This window comes from Somniosus microcephalus, chromosome 11, assembly GCF_052327205.1.
Source record: "Somniosus microcephalus isolate GS21.2 chromosome 11, FLI_Smic_1.0, whole genome shotgun sequence".
Lineage (NCBI taxonomy): Eukaryota > Metazoa > Chordata > Chondrichthyes > Squaliformes > Somniosidae > Somniosus > Somniosus microcephalus.
Window position 1 is genome coordinate 125,797,565 of NC_140997.1, and position 17,691 is coordinate 125,815,255.

Genomic DNA, 17,691 nt, shown 5'->3' on the forward strand with positions numbered 1-17,691 from the left:
TACACAGCCGCCCTCCAGCTCCTCAAGACCCAGTACACGCGCCCCATGAACGAAGTTTACGCCAGGCACCTCCTGGGGAGTCGCAAGCAACAACCTGGGGAATCGACTGAGGAATACCTCCAAGCACTGTCCGAGGTTGGCCGGGCCTGTGGGTGTAAGGCGGTAACGCCCACTAAGTACACGGAGGAACTGATCCGGGATGCCTTCGTAGCGGGCCACAGGTCCAACTACACCCGACAGCGACTGCTGGAGCAGAGTGACCTCACCCTCGGCAAAGCCTCCGAAATCGCACTAACGCTGGACGCAGTCTACCGGGGCATGGATGCCTACTCCTCTGCACCGTGGACGCCGCGGGGAACGACAACCTGGGACACGGTAGGACAGCCCCATAGCACCGTGCCACCCCAGCCACAGCCCAACAACGGCCCAACCACCGTGGCGAGTCACCCTGTCCCTGCCTCATCCCCATATCCCTTGATCCCTTTAGCCTTAAGAAATATATCTAACTCCTTCTTGAATATATTTAATGAATTGGCTTCAACTGCCTTCTGTGGTAGAGAATTCCACAGGTTCACCACTCTCTGGGTGAAGAAATTCTTCCTCATCTCTGTCCTAAATGGCTTACCCCTTATCTTTAGACTGTGACCCCTGGTTCTGGACTCCCCCGCCATCAGGAACATCCTTCCTGCATCTAGTCTGTCTAGTCCTGTTAGAATTTTATAAGTTTCAATGAGATCCCCTCTCATTCTTCTAAACTCCAGCGAGTATAAGCCCAATCGACCCAATCTCTCCTCGTACGTCATTCCTGACATCCCAGGTATCAGTCTGGTGAATCTTCGCTGCACTCCCTCCATGGCAAGAACATCCTTCCTCAGATAAGGCGACCAAAACTGCACACAATACTCAAGATGTGGTCTCACCAAGGCCCTGTACAACTGCAGCAAGACATCCTTGTTCCTGTACTCAAACCCTCTCACTACGAAGGCCAACATACCATTTGCCTTCTTAACCACCTGCTGCACCTGCATGCTTACCTTCAGCGACTGGTGCACAAGGACACCCAGGTCTCGTTGCACTTCCCCTTCTCCAAATCTATTGTCGTTCAGATAATAACCTGCCTTCCTGTTTTTGCCACCAAAGTGGATAACCTCGCATTTATCCACATTATACTGCATCTGCCATACATTTGCCCAATCACCCAACCTGTCCAAATCATACTGGAGTTTCTCGGCATCCTCCTCACAGCACACACGCCCACCCAGCTTTGTGTCATCTGCAAACTTGGAGATATTACATTTAGTTCCCTCGTCTAGATCATTAATATATATTGTGATAGCCGGGGTCCTAGCACCGATCCCGTTCTGCTTGCTTAAATGCTAGTCACTGCCTGCCACTCGGAAAAAGACCCGTTTATTCCAACTCTTTCCTTCCTGTCTGCCGACCAGTTCTCTATCCAAGTCAGTACCTTGCCCCCAATCCCTTGTGCTTTAACTTTACAAGCTAATCTCTTATGCGGGACCTTATTGAAAGCCTTCTGAAAGTCCAAATACACCACATCCACTGGTTCTGCCTTATCTATTCTACCAGTTACATCCTCAAAAAATTCCAGTAGATTAGTCAAGCACGATTTACCTTTTGTGAATCCACGTTGACTTTGTCCGATCACTGTTTTCCAAGTGCTCTGCTATTACATCTTATTATAATGAACTCTAGCATTTTCCCCACTACCGATGTCGGGCTTACCGGTCTATAATTCCCCGTTTTCTCTCTACCACCTTTTTTGAATAGTGGGGTAACATTAGCTACCCTCCAATCCATGGGAACTGTTCCAGAGTCTATCGAATTTTGGAAGATGACCAGCAATGCATCTACTATTTCTAGGGCCACTTCCTTAAGTACCCTAGGATGTAGATTATCAGGCCCTGGTGATTTATCGGCCGTCAATCCCGTCAATTTCCCTAACACCATTTCCCTACAAATACTGATTTCATTCAGTTCCTCCCTCTCATTAGACCCTATGTTCCCTGACATCTCTGGGAGGTTGTGTCCTCCTTTGTGAAGACAGAAACAAAGTATGTATTTAATTGGTCTGCCATTTCTTTGTTCCCCATTATAAATTCCCCTGATTCTGACTGCAAGGGACCTATGCTTGACTTCACCAATCTTTTTCTCTTCACATATCTATCGAAGCTTTTACAGTCAGTTTTTATGTTCCCTACAAGCTTACTCTCATACTCTATTTTCCCCCTCTTAATTAATCCCTTTGTCCTCCTTTGCTGAATCCTAAACTGCTCCCAATCCTCAGGTTTGCTGCTTTTTCTGGCCAATTTATATGTCCTCTCCTTGGATCTTATGCTATTCCTAATTTCCCTTGTTAGCCACGGTTGAGTCACCTTTTTTGTTTTATTTTTATGCCAAGCAGGGATGAACAAATTCTGTTTGCCATTGTCTATCCACCGTCAACCCTTTAAGTAACGTTCCCCAATCTATCCTACCCAACTCGCGCCTCATACCATCGTAGTTTCCTTTATTTAAATTCAGGACCCTAGTCTCTGAGTCAAATACTTCACTCTCCATCTTAATAAAGAATTCTATCATATAATGATCGCTCTGCCCCAAGGGGCCTCGCACAACAAGATTGCTAATTAATCCTTTCTCGTTACATAATACCCAGTCAAAGATGGCCTGATCTCTAGTTGGTTCCTCGACATATTGGTCCAGGAAACCATCCTGTATACACTCCAGGAATTCCTCTTCCACAGTATTGTTACTAATTTGGTTAGCCCAATCTATATGTAGGTTAAAGTCACCCATGATAACTGCTGTGCCCTTATTGCACTCGTCTCTAATTTCCCATTTAATGCCATCCCCAACCTCCGCATTACTGTTTGGGGGTCTGTATACAACTCCCACTAACATTTTCTGCCCCATGGTATTTCTCAGCTCTACCCATACAGATTCCACGTCATCAGAGCTAATATCCTTCCTTACTATGTGTTAATCTCGTCTTTAACCCCATCTCCTTTTCCTTTTTGCCTGTCTTTCCTGAATATTGAATACCCCTGGATGTTGAGTTCCCAGCCTTGGTCACCCTGGAGCCATGTTTCCGTAATCCCAATCATATATCCGTTTACATCTATTTGCGCAGCTAATTCATCCACCTTATTACGAATGCTCCTCGCATTAAGACACAAAGCGTTCAGGCTTGTTTTTTTAACACTCTTAGAATTATTATTTACTGTGGCCATGTTTGATTTAAACCCTTGATTTCTCTGACTGCCACTTTTGCTTTTCTCCTTCCTGTCTTTTGCTTCTATCCTTGTTTCCCTTTCCTCTATTTCCCTGCACAGGTTCCCAACCCCTTGCCATTTTAGTTTAAACCCTCCCCAACAGCAGTAGCAAACACTCCCCCAAGGACATCGGTCCCGGTCCTGCCCAGGTGCAAACCGTCCAGTTTGTACTAGTCCCACCTCCCCCAGAACCGGTTCCAATGTCCCAGGAATTTGAATCCCTCCCCCTTGCACCATTCCTCTAGCCACGTATTCATCTGAAATATCCTTCTATTTCTACTCTGACTAGCACGTGGCACTGGTAGCAATCCTGAGATTACTACCTTTTGAGGTCCTATTTTTTAATTTACCTCCTAACTCCCTATATTCAGCTTTTAGGACCTCATCCCGGTTTTTACCTATATGCACCACGACAACTGGCTGTTCACCCTCCCCCCCAGAATGCCCTGCAGCTGCTCCGAGATATCCTTGACCCTTGCACCAGGGAGGCAACATACCATCCTGGAGTCTCGTTTGCGGCCACAGAAATGCCGATCTATTCCCCTTACAATAGAATCCCCTATTACTATAGCTATCCCACTCTTTTTCCTCCCATCCTGTGCAGCAGAACCACCCACAATGCCAGGAAGTTGGCTGCTGCTGCCTTCCCCCGATAAGCCATCTCCCTCAACAATATCCAAAGCGGTATATCTGTTTGAGAGGGGGCTGGCCACAGGGGACCCCTGGACATCCTGCCTGCGCCTACTACTCTGCCTGGCAGTCACCCATTCCCTTCCTGCCTGTGCAGCCTTTACCTGCGGTGTGACCAACTGATTAAACGTGATATCCACGACGTCCTCAGCATCGCAAATGCTCCAGTATGTATCCATTCGCAGCTCCAGCACCGCAATGCGGTCTGCCAATAGCTGCAGCTGGATACATTTCCCGCACACATGGTCGTCGGGGACACAGGAAGTGTCCCTGATTTACCACATAGTGCAGGAGGAGCATGCCACGGGCCGAGCTGTCCTGCCATGACTTACCCTTTAATTAATTCAAATTAAATTAAATCAAATCAATACCACTAATTACACTACAATTAAATGATATACTCAAAAGCCCTTGTTTCCTAGCACTCCCCGCTACACAACAGAGACCTTAGCAACTATAAACCACAAAATTAAGACCTTTTGGGGGAGAAATTCGGTTGGCAGCGCCTCCAATTAGCGTCTAAAGAGGCCGAGAAGTGGGGCGTTAGCCAATTTTCGGCCGGGCGCAGTGAACCCAGCGCCTCCTCCCATATTGAGTGGACATTTTGCGCCGGCGCTAAACCTTAGCGCCCGCTCGCGGGCACTGGCAGATCATGACGTCATTTCAGTGTGCAACGCCTTTTGGGCGCCCCGGACCGGAAATTCAGTGTTGCGCCCCTCCGTTCCGCCTGGCGCTAATAAGGACTGCTTACCTGGAACGTTCCCCAGTCGCTCTCGGGCTAGGGGCGTGCTCTTTAAAGGGGACTGCACTGGTATAAAAGCGGCAGCCATTTTGGGAGCACAACTTCCTCGAGACTTTCACAGAGTTGCTGAGCTGCACTCTGAGAGCCATTGCACCAGTGAGCCAACGCTGGCCAGAGGAACTTCAACCTTCTGACCATCACCTTGCTGCTGGTGAGCATTTACAATGTTTACAATTTCTTGTGCGCTATTATTATGGGGGCTGCATTGGAGGGGAACGTCCTGCTGCTGAACCATCTGGAAAGGGCACAGAGATGCAGGGAGAGAGGGGCAGGAATGGCCAGACGGAGGAGGGCCAACAGACGTCGCCACACCAGACTTTACGCTGCCAGTGTTTTCCGACAGCAGTTCTGTTACTTGAACATGTCAGAGGAGCAGTGTCTTAGAAGGCTGCGCTTCAGAAAGGAGGTGGTGACTGAGCTGTGCCACCTGCTTCAGCCAGATCTGCAGCCTCAGATAAGGTGCAGGACCTCTCTGTCGGTGGCTGTCAAGATGACTGTTGCCCTGAATTTCGATGCGAGCGGCTCCTTCCAGGCCGCAACTGGGGACATCGCTAACATATCGCAGTTTGCGGTGCATTGCTGCATCCGTCAAGTAACAGATGCCCTATTTAAAAGGAGGCGGCGGTACATCTCCTTCCCTGTGACACTGGAAAAGCAGCGGGAGCGCGCAGAGGGCTTCGCAGCAATAGCGGACTTCCCCATAGTGCAGGGCGCCATTGACTGCACGCACGTGGCTTTGCGGGCGCCTGTTTTGAATCTGGAGGAGTTCCGCAACCGCAAGGGGTTCCATTCCTTGAATGTTCAGCTGGTCTGTGACCACCGACAGCTGATCCTCGCAGTCAATGCGCAGTTCCCTGGCAGCAGCCACGACGCCTTCATCCTGCGCCAGACTTCAGTTGCAGACCTATTCGAGGCCCCGGCTCACCCAGGAGGCTGGCTTCTCGGTGACAAGGGCTATCCTCTGTGCCCATGGCTGATGACGCCGCTCCGTTCGCCCAGCACTCCTGCTGAAGAGCGCTTCAATGCGAGCCATCAGGCGACGAGGAACATTCTGGAGCACACAATCAGTGTGCTGAAGCAGCGGTTCCGCTGTCTGGACCATTCCGGAGGCGCCTTGCCCTACTCACCAGAGCGAGTCTCCCACTTCGTCGTAGTCTGTTGCATGCTGCATAACCTCGCCATCCTACGCACCCAGCCAATGCCACCAGCCATTGAAGCACCAGCAGAGGAGGAGGAGGAGGAGGAGAACCAAGACGGGAGGGAGGTACAAATTGGAAGGGCCGTCCGTCAGAGGCCGATAACAAGCCGCTTCTAGGCCCCTCTGACGGAATGCTTGGTGCCATTCGATGAGGAGGAATGGAACAATCCAGATAACCCAAAGCCTATGAAGGGCAGTGAATGTAAATATCAGACATGGCCAATGTAAATTTAAAAAGTTGTTTATTTTGATATGTGCTTCCTTCCAACATGACAAAGCAATGGCAACAGAAAGCAAAACTAACACAGTAACACATAAGTGACTCGCACACCCGGGAGACTATCCAAAACATTACTAACATTCAGACCAGCATCCACGGCCTTGATTTCTACAAATAAGACGTCTCAGCTGCACCTTCTACTCTTTCCCCCTTGATGGTGATCTACTTCTCTTGCGAGATCGGCCCCTTCCCTCCCTGCAGCTCCTCCGTAATGGGACCCCAGTGGCTGCATCAAGGCTGGGGGAGGCCTGCTGGCTGTCCGAAAGCCCAGATGCCCCTGAGGGACGTCCTGTACGACCTCTGGCCTTGGAGAGCCCAGATGCTGACTGCTCCAACTGTGCATGGGTGGAAGCAGTCTGTCCTGCAGGTGGTGGCAGCTGCAGTGGAGACGTGCCAGCGGTGGCATCAGGAATGCTGACATCCTGAGAGCGGACAGCAGCTCCCTGGTCGACCGACACACTGGCACTCTGACAGGGCAGCACCGCAGCATGCGCACCAATCGGCTGGTCCACAGATTGATGCCCTGCTGTGGTGCTGCAAGGGCCCCGGGTAATCCCGCCTGATCCAGCGAGGCTGGCAGCAGTCATTGGTCGCGTGGCCTCAATATGCGTCTGCATGAGACCAGCGAGTGACTGCGTGGCAGCACTCAGCACTTGCGTGGCAGGTGCCAGTGCTTCGGTGAAGCCCTGGACAGTCCTTTCCAGTGCTTCGCTGAAGGCCGGGACAGTCCTTTCCACTGCTTCGGTCAAGCCCTGGACAGTCCTTTCCTGTGCTGCCCCGAAGTCTTGGACACTCCTTGCCAGTGTCTCGATGGATTCAGGCATCCTTGCCACTGCAGCCATGAGCTCAGTGTGCCTGAGCCTGGGCGCTCATTTCTGCGAGGGAACGCACCTCTTCTGCGCTCTGTGCAGCAGTACTCGCGGCCTGACTCGCCCTCCGGGGAGACGGCCCCCGAGCTTCCCTACCCCCCTTGCGTTGCTGCAGCCTGCTGGTTCCTGGAACTGCTTCCTCCTCAGAGCATTCCCCCCCGCTCCCCTCCAGGGAAGTACTCTCCCCAGTCTGCAGAGGGGCTGGCTCGCCTGAGGGTGGCAGGGATAGTCCAGCTTCCTCCTGCTCGTCGCCTCCGGAGTCAGTGGCAGTGGCAGCTTGAGGGCCCGGCTCCTGAGCTGGTGATGCAGCATCTGAAAGCAGAGAGGTTGAAGAGTGGCTTTAGCAAAAGGACAGGGTGGCAGCAAGGGATGCATGAGTGCTGCAATGCTCTGACATGGGTCCAGAGTGAAAAAGCATGCTGATGGGGGGAAGAAGTGGAAGGAGAGAGTTCAAAAAGGTGATGACCTTACCATCGCTGTGCACAATGGGGTCGGCAGCTCCAGTGGTGACAGGACCAGTCATCCAGCCTCCAACAATCTGGTGGATTCGTTCCTCCAGGTCCGTCAGTGTCTGCAGCTGAGGAGGGCCTCCTCTGGTGAGAAGCTGCTCCCTCCGGTTACTGGCCAGCTTGGCCTGCAGGAGAAAGGACGGGAAGTGATGAAACATGCTGGCCTGAGCTGACATCACATGCCCCCCATGGTAGAATAGCCCTTCCATTATGCACTGAGCTGACATCACATGCCCCCCATGGTAGAATAGCCCTTCCATTATGCACTGAGCTGACATCACATGCCCCCCATGGTAGAATAGCCCTTCCATTATGCACTGAGCTGACATCACATGCCCCCCATGGTAGAATAGCCCTTCCATTATGCGTTGAGCTGACATCACATGCCCCCCATGGTAGAATAGCCCTTCCATTATGCGTTGAGCTGACATTACATGCCCCCCATGGTAGAATAGCCCTTCCATTATGCACTGAGCTGACATCACATGCCCCCCATGGTAGAATAGCCCTTCCATTATGCACTGAGCTGACATCACATGCCCCCCATGGTAGAATAGCCCTTCCATTATGCGTTGAGCTGACATCACATGCCCCCCATGGTAGAATAGCCCTTCCATTATGCATTGAGCTGAATGTGCGTGTGTGTTTCCAGAAAGGGCCATGGGTGCTGGCTGACAGATGGCCATTGGGGCTTCACGCACCCTCTGGCCATAAAGTCAGGTGCAGATGGAGGGATGAAGAAGATGGCGAAAAAGGCACTCACCCTAACGACCCGAGTGAGGTCGTTGAACTTCTTCCTGCATTGCACAGGAGTCCTGGCCACCACGCTGGTTGAGGTGACTCTTTGACAAACTTCCCTCCAAGCTCTGCGGTACTCGCTCTGATGAGGCCTCCTGCCATTGTCGGGGTACAGCACAGCTCGCCGGCGCTCCACTGCGCCAACCAAAGCATCCAATGCCCCATCGGTAAAGCGCTCCGCTCTCTGCCTCACCCTCTCCATCTGTTCAAAGTTTGGAACGCCACAGAAAGCACAGCGCCGATTTTGAGGCCTACAAAGCGCAGAGTGTGGCTGCTGCTCCTAATTGACCCGCCCCTTTAAGAGCTGGCCGGCGCCAGCATGTCTCGGGGTAATCGATTATTGACAGCACCTGCGCTGCGCCCGGCCACCAACATATTGAGTAGCGCCGCTGGGTTAGCGCCTTAAGACTCCCGTGCAGCGCCTGAATCAACGCCGCAATCACCTTTAGGGGCGCAGCAACCCAATATCGCTCGAGGTGGCGATAAGTTGCGCCTGGCGATAAAATTTGCGCAGCGCCAATTCTAACGCCCCAAACGGGGCTATACCCAATTTCTCCCCCTATAAATTTTATAAACTATTAACCTTAACTGTCAAACTAGAGAGTAGTATAAATACTCACCTGGCCGTACTCACCCAATCAGCTGCTTCCTTGCGCCGGCGTCACTTTCTGTACTGTGACGTCACTCTCGAATTCTGCCGCTGCTCCCGCTGCTCGACTGGGCCTGAAAATCACTGACCTTTATTTTCACCCACAGCCGCTGCTCCCTCACAGGTCCGCCACTGCCGCCGCCAATGGTTGTGCAATAATAATCAAGGATACTCAAGAGGGCAGAATTAGAGGAGCGCAGATATCTCGGTGGGGGGGGGCGGCAGGTGGGGGTTGTGGGGCTGAAGGAGATTACAGGAAGGAGGGGCGAGGCTATGGAAGGATTTGAAAACAAGGATGAGGATTTTGAAATCGAGGCGTTGCTTAACCGGGAACCAATGTAGGTCAGCGAGCACAGGGGTGGTGGGCGAACGGGACTTGGTGCGAGTTAGGACACAGGCAGCTGAGTTTTGGATGACCTCAAAAGATGAATAGCTCCCTAGCTGTGTATTGGATGAAGAGACTCGTAATGTTTTACTTCAATCAATTGAAATATATTTAATAACCGACAGCTTCTAATTCTGGAAGCTGTTGTATGGAATCTGAATCATGTTTCTGTGGTGCCTCCTTGCTCTCCTTTAAAGAGATGTCCATTGATTTTACCAGACTTTGATTGTCCTTCCATCGCAATTTTCTCTGCGTTTGAGAGAATAGTCACTATTGCAGATATCTCTGAATCTTGTGCAGTTTGCCCTAGTTTCTGTATTCTGTTCTAACCAAGTGAGCACAGCCTTTCAGTGGCCAAAGGGAGCCTGTGGGACTTGTTTGTTCGATGGATTTCCTTAGTTATGTTTTTATATTAATCCCTCCCAGCTCAGTCAGTTTACTAAAGGCACAGTACATTCTGTCTGCTGTGAAATTTAATCCAAACTCACCAGGAGATGAATGCTATTTGTTTCACTGAAAAAGATTTATGTACTTGCTTGAGTATTAGTACAGTAGAAAGTGTACAGTATACGCAATACAGTACATGTTGTAGTGCACAGTCCAATACCGCATTCTGTCCGTGTACATACACACATGGAGGGTCTAACACAGTTTGATACAGTTGGGTGGCGTTGCTCACTAATATGGCAAAGACCATTCCATGGCAGGGGCTTGGGTCACACAGGGAGCTCAGCTGGTGCAAGGTTTGTACAGTGCACGGTCCCTATGGAAGTTTCGGAGGGTGATGGAGTTCTAGGAACAAACAATTCCCACAGGCTCCCTTTGGCCTGCGGGGTTTGAAGTATGCAGCAGCTGGAACGGGCCCCACAAGTCCTGGTGCTCCACCAGTTCCAGGGACATCCTGTGCATCATTCTTTTTTATTCGTTCATGGAACGTGGGTGTCGCTGGCAAGGCCAGCATTTATTGCCCATCTTTAGTTGCCCTTGAGAAGGTGATGATGAGCTGCCTTCTTGAACCGTTGCAGTCCGTGTGGTGAAGGTACTCCCACAGTGCTGTTAGGGAGGGAGTTCCAGAATTTTGACCCAGCGACGATGAAGGAACGGCGATATATTTCCAAGTCAGGATGGTGTGTGACTTGGAGGGGATCTAGGAGGTGATGGTGTTCCCATGCACCTGCTGCCCTTGTTCTTCTAGGTGGTAGAAGTCGCGGGTTTGGAAGGTGCTGTCGAAGAAGCCTTGGCAAGTTGCTGCAGTGCGTCTTGTAGATGGTACATACTGCAGCCACGGTGCACCAGTGGTGAAGGGAGTGAATGTTTAAGGTGTTGGATGGGGTGCAAATCAAGAGGGCTGCTTTGTCCTGGATGATGTCAAGCCTCTTGAGTGTTGTTGGAACTGAACTCATCCAGGCAAGTGGAGAGTATTCCATCACACTCCTGGCTTGTGCCTTGCAGATGGTGCAAAGTTTCTGGTCAATGGTGACCCCCAGGATGTTGATGGTGGGGGATTTGGCGATGGTAATGCCGTTGAATGTCAAGGGGCGGTGGTTGGACTCTCTCTTGTTGGAGATGGCACTTGTGTGGTGTGAATGTTACTTGTCACTTATCAGCCCAAGCCTGAATTTCATCCAGCACTCATTGGCACAGGTACTTGGTCGTTGTATTTGTTGTTGGGAATGTTGATTAATGTCACTGTGTGAGGTGGGTTGATGTATATTCTCATGCTAGGATTGGGAGTTACAACAGGCTATAAGAGCACCAGGGCTTCCTCATACAGCTGAAACTGGGCTCAGTGCTATTTGAGCTGATATCTGGCACCTCATTTGGATTACGAGACTGTCGCACATTTGCAGTTCCAGAAGTTCCAAAGCAGATAGAGAGCCCAAATCTGAAACCCTTCAGACACAAAGTGTTGCAGCTGCTGCATTGAGCTCGAGTTGGAATGAGGCAGCCCGTTCAGATAAAAGAATTTGGTTTGGGGCGTGGCTTTGTAAACTGCTCAGAACCTTCTGCCCACCCAGTGCAGCCCAGTTATTTCATAGCATCAATCAGGCAAGTCTGCTAACGCGTGAGATCTGTGTAAGAGGATGGAGAGCCAGTTCGTGCAGGCTGGGAATGATGAGGGAGCAATGGATGTTAAACTTCGAGTACAGTACACACCATGTAAAAGCCAACAATGATGTGTTCTGCAGGATGCGAGGAAGATTAATGACAGCTTATGTTCTCAAGGACCCGGCTCCGTACTGTGGTGGGAGTACATTTTACCCACATCTACAGTTGTTGTAGCGTATTCAGCGCCAGATGTAAATCACTGCATGAAACATGACCTTCTCATTAATATATTTGGGAGCCAACACAATACCTGTTTAAAGTATGGGGCATATTACGAAATGGGGTCTCAGTAAGTGAGGAAAGTATTGCTAATTGTACATTGAGTTGAGGGTCTACTCCACAGGGTGTTTGATTCTCTTGAGATGTTATCCGCTGACTTGCACTAAAGGCCGGGTAAGACCACAGGTAACCTCACTGCACTTTGGGTCAGTGATGATGGATAGTTCCAGCAGCATGGGGAGCTGAAAGGATGGCCACATTTCTCAATTTGCTCTTTACTTCAGTACCGACTCAACACCAAGCATGCACGTTAGCGCTCACTACCTTATGGCTGGCTAACAAACGGAAGACAGAGGGAAAGGCCATTACCCCCAACGAACCTATCCAATCAATCCCACTTACTTTCTCATCATATCCCTTGGTTTCTTCTCTCTCCAGAAGTACATTTAATTGCCTTTTGAACCTATTTATACTGTCGATTTAAACCCATTATACTGACCATTATACAGTCCCTGGTAACTTATTGCACCCTTTGAGTGTTAATGTTCCACCTGACTTGCTTTCTTACCCTTACTTGACAACCGTTGTATTCTGTATTATTTGAACTCTTCAGTACAGTGAGTAATTTGCCTGGATGTTGTGTTAGTTCCTGCCGGGATCTCACCTCGAAGTCTCCTCCAATGCTTCATCTTTTGCTCCTTTTCAGGGTCCAACGAGCAACAGCTGTGCTCCTGGCTGATCCCTGCTTTCAGCTGCGATCAATACAATATCTTCTTGGAGAAAATGAGCTCTCAGCCGTGGGAGCAGCACCCCCACCAACCGAGAAGAAACACTTCTCCCTCCAAACATGTGAGTATAGTGGGCACTGGGACTGTGACTGTGACAGACGTGAGGATCTACCCCATTGCAGCATAAGAACCTCTACATCATATACTCGTGGAGAAGCTGGGGTTGTTCTCCTTAGAGCAGAGAAGGTTAAGAGGAGTTTTAATAGAGGTGTTCAAAATTATGAGGGGTTTTGATAGAGTAAATAAGGAGAATGTTTCCACTGACAGGAGGGTCAGTAACCAGAGGACACAGATTTAAGGTAATTGCCAAATAATCCAGGGGGGAAATTTTTTTTACGCAGCAAGTTGTTCTGTATGTACCTTTAAGAGAAGAACTGATTCTATACTGCAGTACCGGCAGTGACCACCCCTGTATATAAAGCCATAGCAGGCTTCTGTACTTCAGTCTTGAATTACTCTCTGTTCAGTAAATACCTGTTTTATTGTTCTCCTGCAGTATTATTGATCCTCGGACACTACACTGGCGACGGGCAGGTTTGAACTCATCTGCAGTACTGCATCACCTCACGGAGATCTTTTCCCTGAAGAGAAGCTTCTTGGAGGTCGAAGTCAGAACGGCGGGCGTCGACCGCGGGCAACCGCCCAGGGATCCATCGGAGAGTTGCAGGGGAGGCTGTGGAGAGCTGGGCCTGGCTCCCCAGTCGAGGTGTTCCAGCAAGTCGTGCTGGTAGCAGGTAGTGCGCTGATCCTTCCGGACTGCGGCGGGCTCGGGCTCGATCGAGCGGCTCTGCAAAGGGGCCATGCAGCGTCGTCGGGAGGAAGAGAGAGAGAGAGAGTGGAGCGCACAGGGCGCGGTCGGTGCTCAAGAACCGGGCAGCGTGGAGAGGATAGAATGCGGGGAAGGAAAAGTGAGACGTGCCGAAGCCGCGGGTCGCCGCCATTACCCTGTAGAACGCTAGGAGCAGCGTGGCAGCAAGGGGAAGAAAGAAAAGCGCGGGAGGCGCCATTTTATTCCATTGGGGAAGAAGGAAAAGCGCGGGAGGCGCCATTTTATTACATTGGGGAAGAAGAAAAAGCGCGGGAGGCGCCATTTTAAATCACCCAAGATGCCGAAGAGTGGCAGTATCACTGCTTTCGACAACGAGGTAGAAGACTGGACCACGTATGTGGAAAGAATTGAAGTGTACTGCAATGCCAATGAGGTGGCCAATGGAAAGAAGGCATCGGTATTATTAAATTTGATGGGCGCGAGAACGTACGGCCTATTGCGGAATTTAATTACCCCAGCTAAACCAATGGAGAAAAGTTTTGAAGAGATTGTTAATATCTTACAGGAACACCTAAACCCTACACCGCTGCTGATAGCAGAAAGATTCAAGTTCCATAAAAGAAACCAGCACAAAGATGAGAACAATGCTGACTATCTTACGGAACTACGCAAGTTATCGAAGCACTGCCAGTTCGGAGCAGGACTGGCAGACACCTTACGGGATAAGTTTGTCTGCGGGCTCCAGAGTGAAGGAACCCAGAAACGACTAGTTTCGGAAAAGAACCTGACGCTAGAACAGGCTTTCAGCGTGGCAGTATCCTACGAAGCAGCAGCACGGGGAGCTGCGGAAATACAACAGAAACCACAAGAATACAGCGCTAACTAAATGGCGTATGGAGCAGAAAAGTGCTATCGCTGCGGCAGAACAACCCATGATCAGAAGGACTGCTGGTTTAAGGACAAAGTATGCAGGCAATGCGGGAAAATGGGACATATAGCAAGAGTCTGCAGGTCGGGAAAGAAAACCAACACTACAAGAACTACTAAGGAAAAGTACAAGAAAGTAAAAAAAAATGACAGACAGTAGTTCGGAAGATCAGGAGAGTGATAATGACTCCGGGAGCAGGAGACTAAGTTGTCTAAAGTTACACAACGTGATCGCAAAGGAGGATCACCGAACCATTTGGGTCACCCTCATGATAGCAGGGTCCCAAGTAAAGATGGAATTGGATACAGGATCAGCCCTAACTGTCATGAATCGACGAGACTATAAGCGGCTATTCTCACACATACCCTTGAAGGACACGTCCATTGTATTGAAGACATAAACGGGGCAAAAAGTCTACCCCAGAGGAAAAATAAGGGTGCCAGTTGAATACGACAGCAAGGAAACACAGAAACTGTATCTATATATACTACCGGATGGAGGACCACCACTATTGGGACGTGAATGGATCCGAAAAATACAATTGAATTGGCATTCCATTCAGGCGCTAACCGTGACTGATAAAAAGGATGATGACGTCACACCTGGACGACTGTCAAAAATTCTAACTGACGCGAAAGAGGTGTTCCAACAAGGACTTGGGACTCTAAAAGGAGTAACGGCAACGATAAAAATCGAAGATAACGCAAACCCCAAATTTTTTAAGGCCAGACCGGTATTTTACGCGATCCGCCCAGCCGTTGAAGCAGAGCTGGAGAGTCTGGACCATTCGGGTGTGCTGTCCAAGGTGGACTGGAGCGAGTGGGCCACACCCATCGTTCCTGTAATGAAGAAATCATTGAGCAGCACGCCTGGGGAACCGAAGAAGGTTTGCATCTGTGGGGACTTCAAGGTAACTGTGAACCCAGTCCTGCACACAGTACAATATCCACTTCCACGGATAGAAGATATTTTCGCCTCACTATCTGGAGGGAAACACTTTACAAAGATTGATCTGGCCCAAGCATATCTACAAATGGAGGTGGAAGAAGCATCTAGGAAATACCTCACGATAAACACTCACAAAGGCCTTTACCAGTACAATCGACTGGTATTCGGGGTAGCATCAGCCCCGGCTATTTGGCAGAGGGCAATGGAACAAGTCCTGCAAGGGATCCCGGGGACCCAGTGTTATTTGGACGACATCCTGGTTACGGGCGAAAATGACAGTGAACACCTTGCCAACCTGGAGCAGGTGCTCACGAGATTCCAGGAATATGGGCTACGAGCTAACCGCCCCAAATGCGAGTTCTTCAGGAGACAAATCTCGTATTGTGGCCACATGATTGATGAGGAAGGGTTGCATAAGTCGCCGGACAAGATTGAGGCTGTAGTCAAGGCTCCAGCACCGGAAAATGTGTCGCAACTGAGGTCGTTCCTCGGGTTGGTGAACTACTACCATAAGTTCTTGCCGAATTTATCTACAATTCTGCACCCACTGAACGCCCTGCTGCAAACTGGAGTAACGTGGAAATGGAGTGATGAGTGTAAGCGTGCCTTTCAGAAATGTAAATGCCTAATCACTTCAAAAGAAGTATTGGCCCACTACAATCCAACACTACCGATTCGGTTAGCATGTGATGCGTCTCCCTATGGTATCGGAGCGGTGCTGTCACACAAATTCCTTGACGGTTCAGAGAGGCCAATAGCCTTTGCGTCGCGCTCGTTAACCTCAGCCGAGTGTAACTACGCCCAGATTGACAGGGAGGCCCTCAGCCTGGTGTGGGGGGTGAAGAAGTTCAATCACTATCTGCACGGGCAGAAATTCACCCTACTGACTGATCATCAGCCCCTGGTCTCCATTTTTAACCCAAAGAAGGGCGTTTCGGTGATGACGGCGCAATGGCTGCAAAGATGGTCACTTTTTCTAGGGGCACATCAGTACGACATAGAGTACAAGGGTACGAAACAGCATGGAAATGCTGATGGGCTGTCGCGCCTGCCGCTGCCTACGGTAGAGGAAGCACCTGCAGTGGACCCTGTTGAGATATTCCATGCGACCATAGTCGAATGTCTACCTGTTACAAACTCAAGTATAGAGAAGGAAACCCGAAATGACCCGACACTCTCTCGGGTCTATGATTTGACGGTGAAGGGATGGCCAGCACATGGCAACTCACTGTTGCCAGCATTCTCGCCAAGGAGAGAACAGCTGTCAGTGTGCCGGGGGACCTTGATGTGTGGATCCCGAGTGGTAATTCCACCCAAGTTAAGGGATAGAGTGCTCAATGAGCTTCATGAGGGTCATCTGGGAGGGGTAAAAATGAAGAGCCTAGCCAGGGCGTTTGTGTGGTGGCCGGGAATCGATAAAGAAATCGAGGATATGACCAAGAGATGCACAGGATGCCAGAAGGTCCAAAACGCTCCACCACAGGCCCCGCTACATCCATGGGAGTGGCCCTCATCTCCATGGCAACGGGTACACATTGATTTCGCTGGTCCATTTATGGACTCAATGTTCCTAATCGCTGTGGACGCCCATTCGAAATGGCCAGAGGTCATCAAAATGTCCTCCACCACCACGGAGAAAACTATTGCAGTCCTACGGACCATCTTCGCCAGGAATGGCTTGCCAGAACAGATTTGCTCCGACAATGGGCCACAGTTTGTGTCAGAGGATTTCCGGAGGTTTCTGAGGAATAATGGGGTGAAGCATTACACATCTGCCCCATATCATCCAGCCACAAATGGATTGGCTGAGAGGTTTGTTCAGACCTTTAAAAAGGCAATAAAGGCAATGCATAATGACGACATACCACTACAACACAAGGTGGATAATTTCTTGTTTGCTTACCGGAATGCGACACATGCAGTCACCAACCAAGCTCCAGCCATAATGTTCTTCAACCGAAGGCTAAGATGTCGCCTGGATTTGCTCAAACCAAACATAAGACGAGATGTTGAGGATAAGCAATTCCAGCACATAAATGAGAAGCCAACCAGGAGCTTCAAGATAGGGCAACCAGTCTTGGCCCGCGACTACCGAACAGAAAAATGGCAGCCAGGAATGATATGCACACAGCAGGGACCACTAATGTACACGGTGGACGTTGGAGAGAGCATCGTGAGACGCCATGCTGACCAGATTCTAGAGTCACAGGAACAAGCCAAACCCATACCACGAGCAGGTGCACCTGGTGATGAACCCGAAGTATAGATTGCGTCTACCTCAGAAGCAGTGGTATTGGAAGCTGACGAACCAACCAATGACAATGAGCCAGAATCAACTCCGCCGCAAGAACAGGATACTCGAGAAAGGCGTTATCCAGTCAGGATCAGGAAGCCTCCTCAAAGACTGAACTTATAAATGATTATTTCAGTTGATGTATATAGTACAGAGAAAATTGTAAT

General features: G+C 50.0%; 1 protein-coding gene across 2 annotated transcripts in view; it reads left to right on the plus strand.

The window, feature by feature from the left end:
• rnf123 (ring finger protein 123) overlaps positions 1 to 17,691 on the plus strand; it is a 693,175-nt gene that overhangs the window by 598,906 nt on the left and 76,578 nt on the right. For both annotated transcript variants that reach the window (XM_086001224.1, XM_086001225.1), the window contains exon 35: positions 12,505 to 12,647. In XM_086001224.1, coding sequence (XP_085857350.1) covers positions 12,505 to 12,647 — 143 coding nt within the window. The remainder of the gene's footprint in view (positions 1 to 12,504; positions 12,648 to 17,691) is intronic.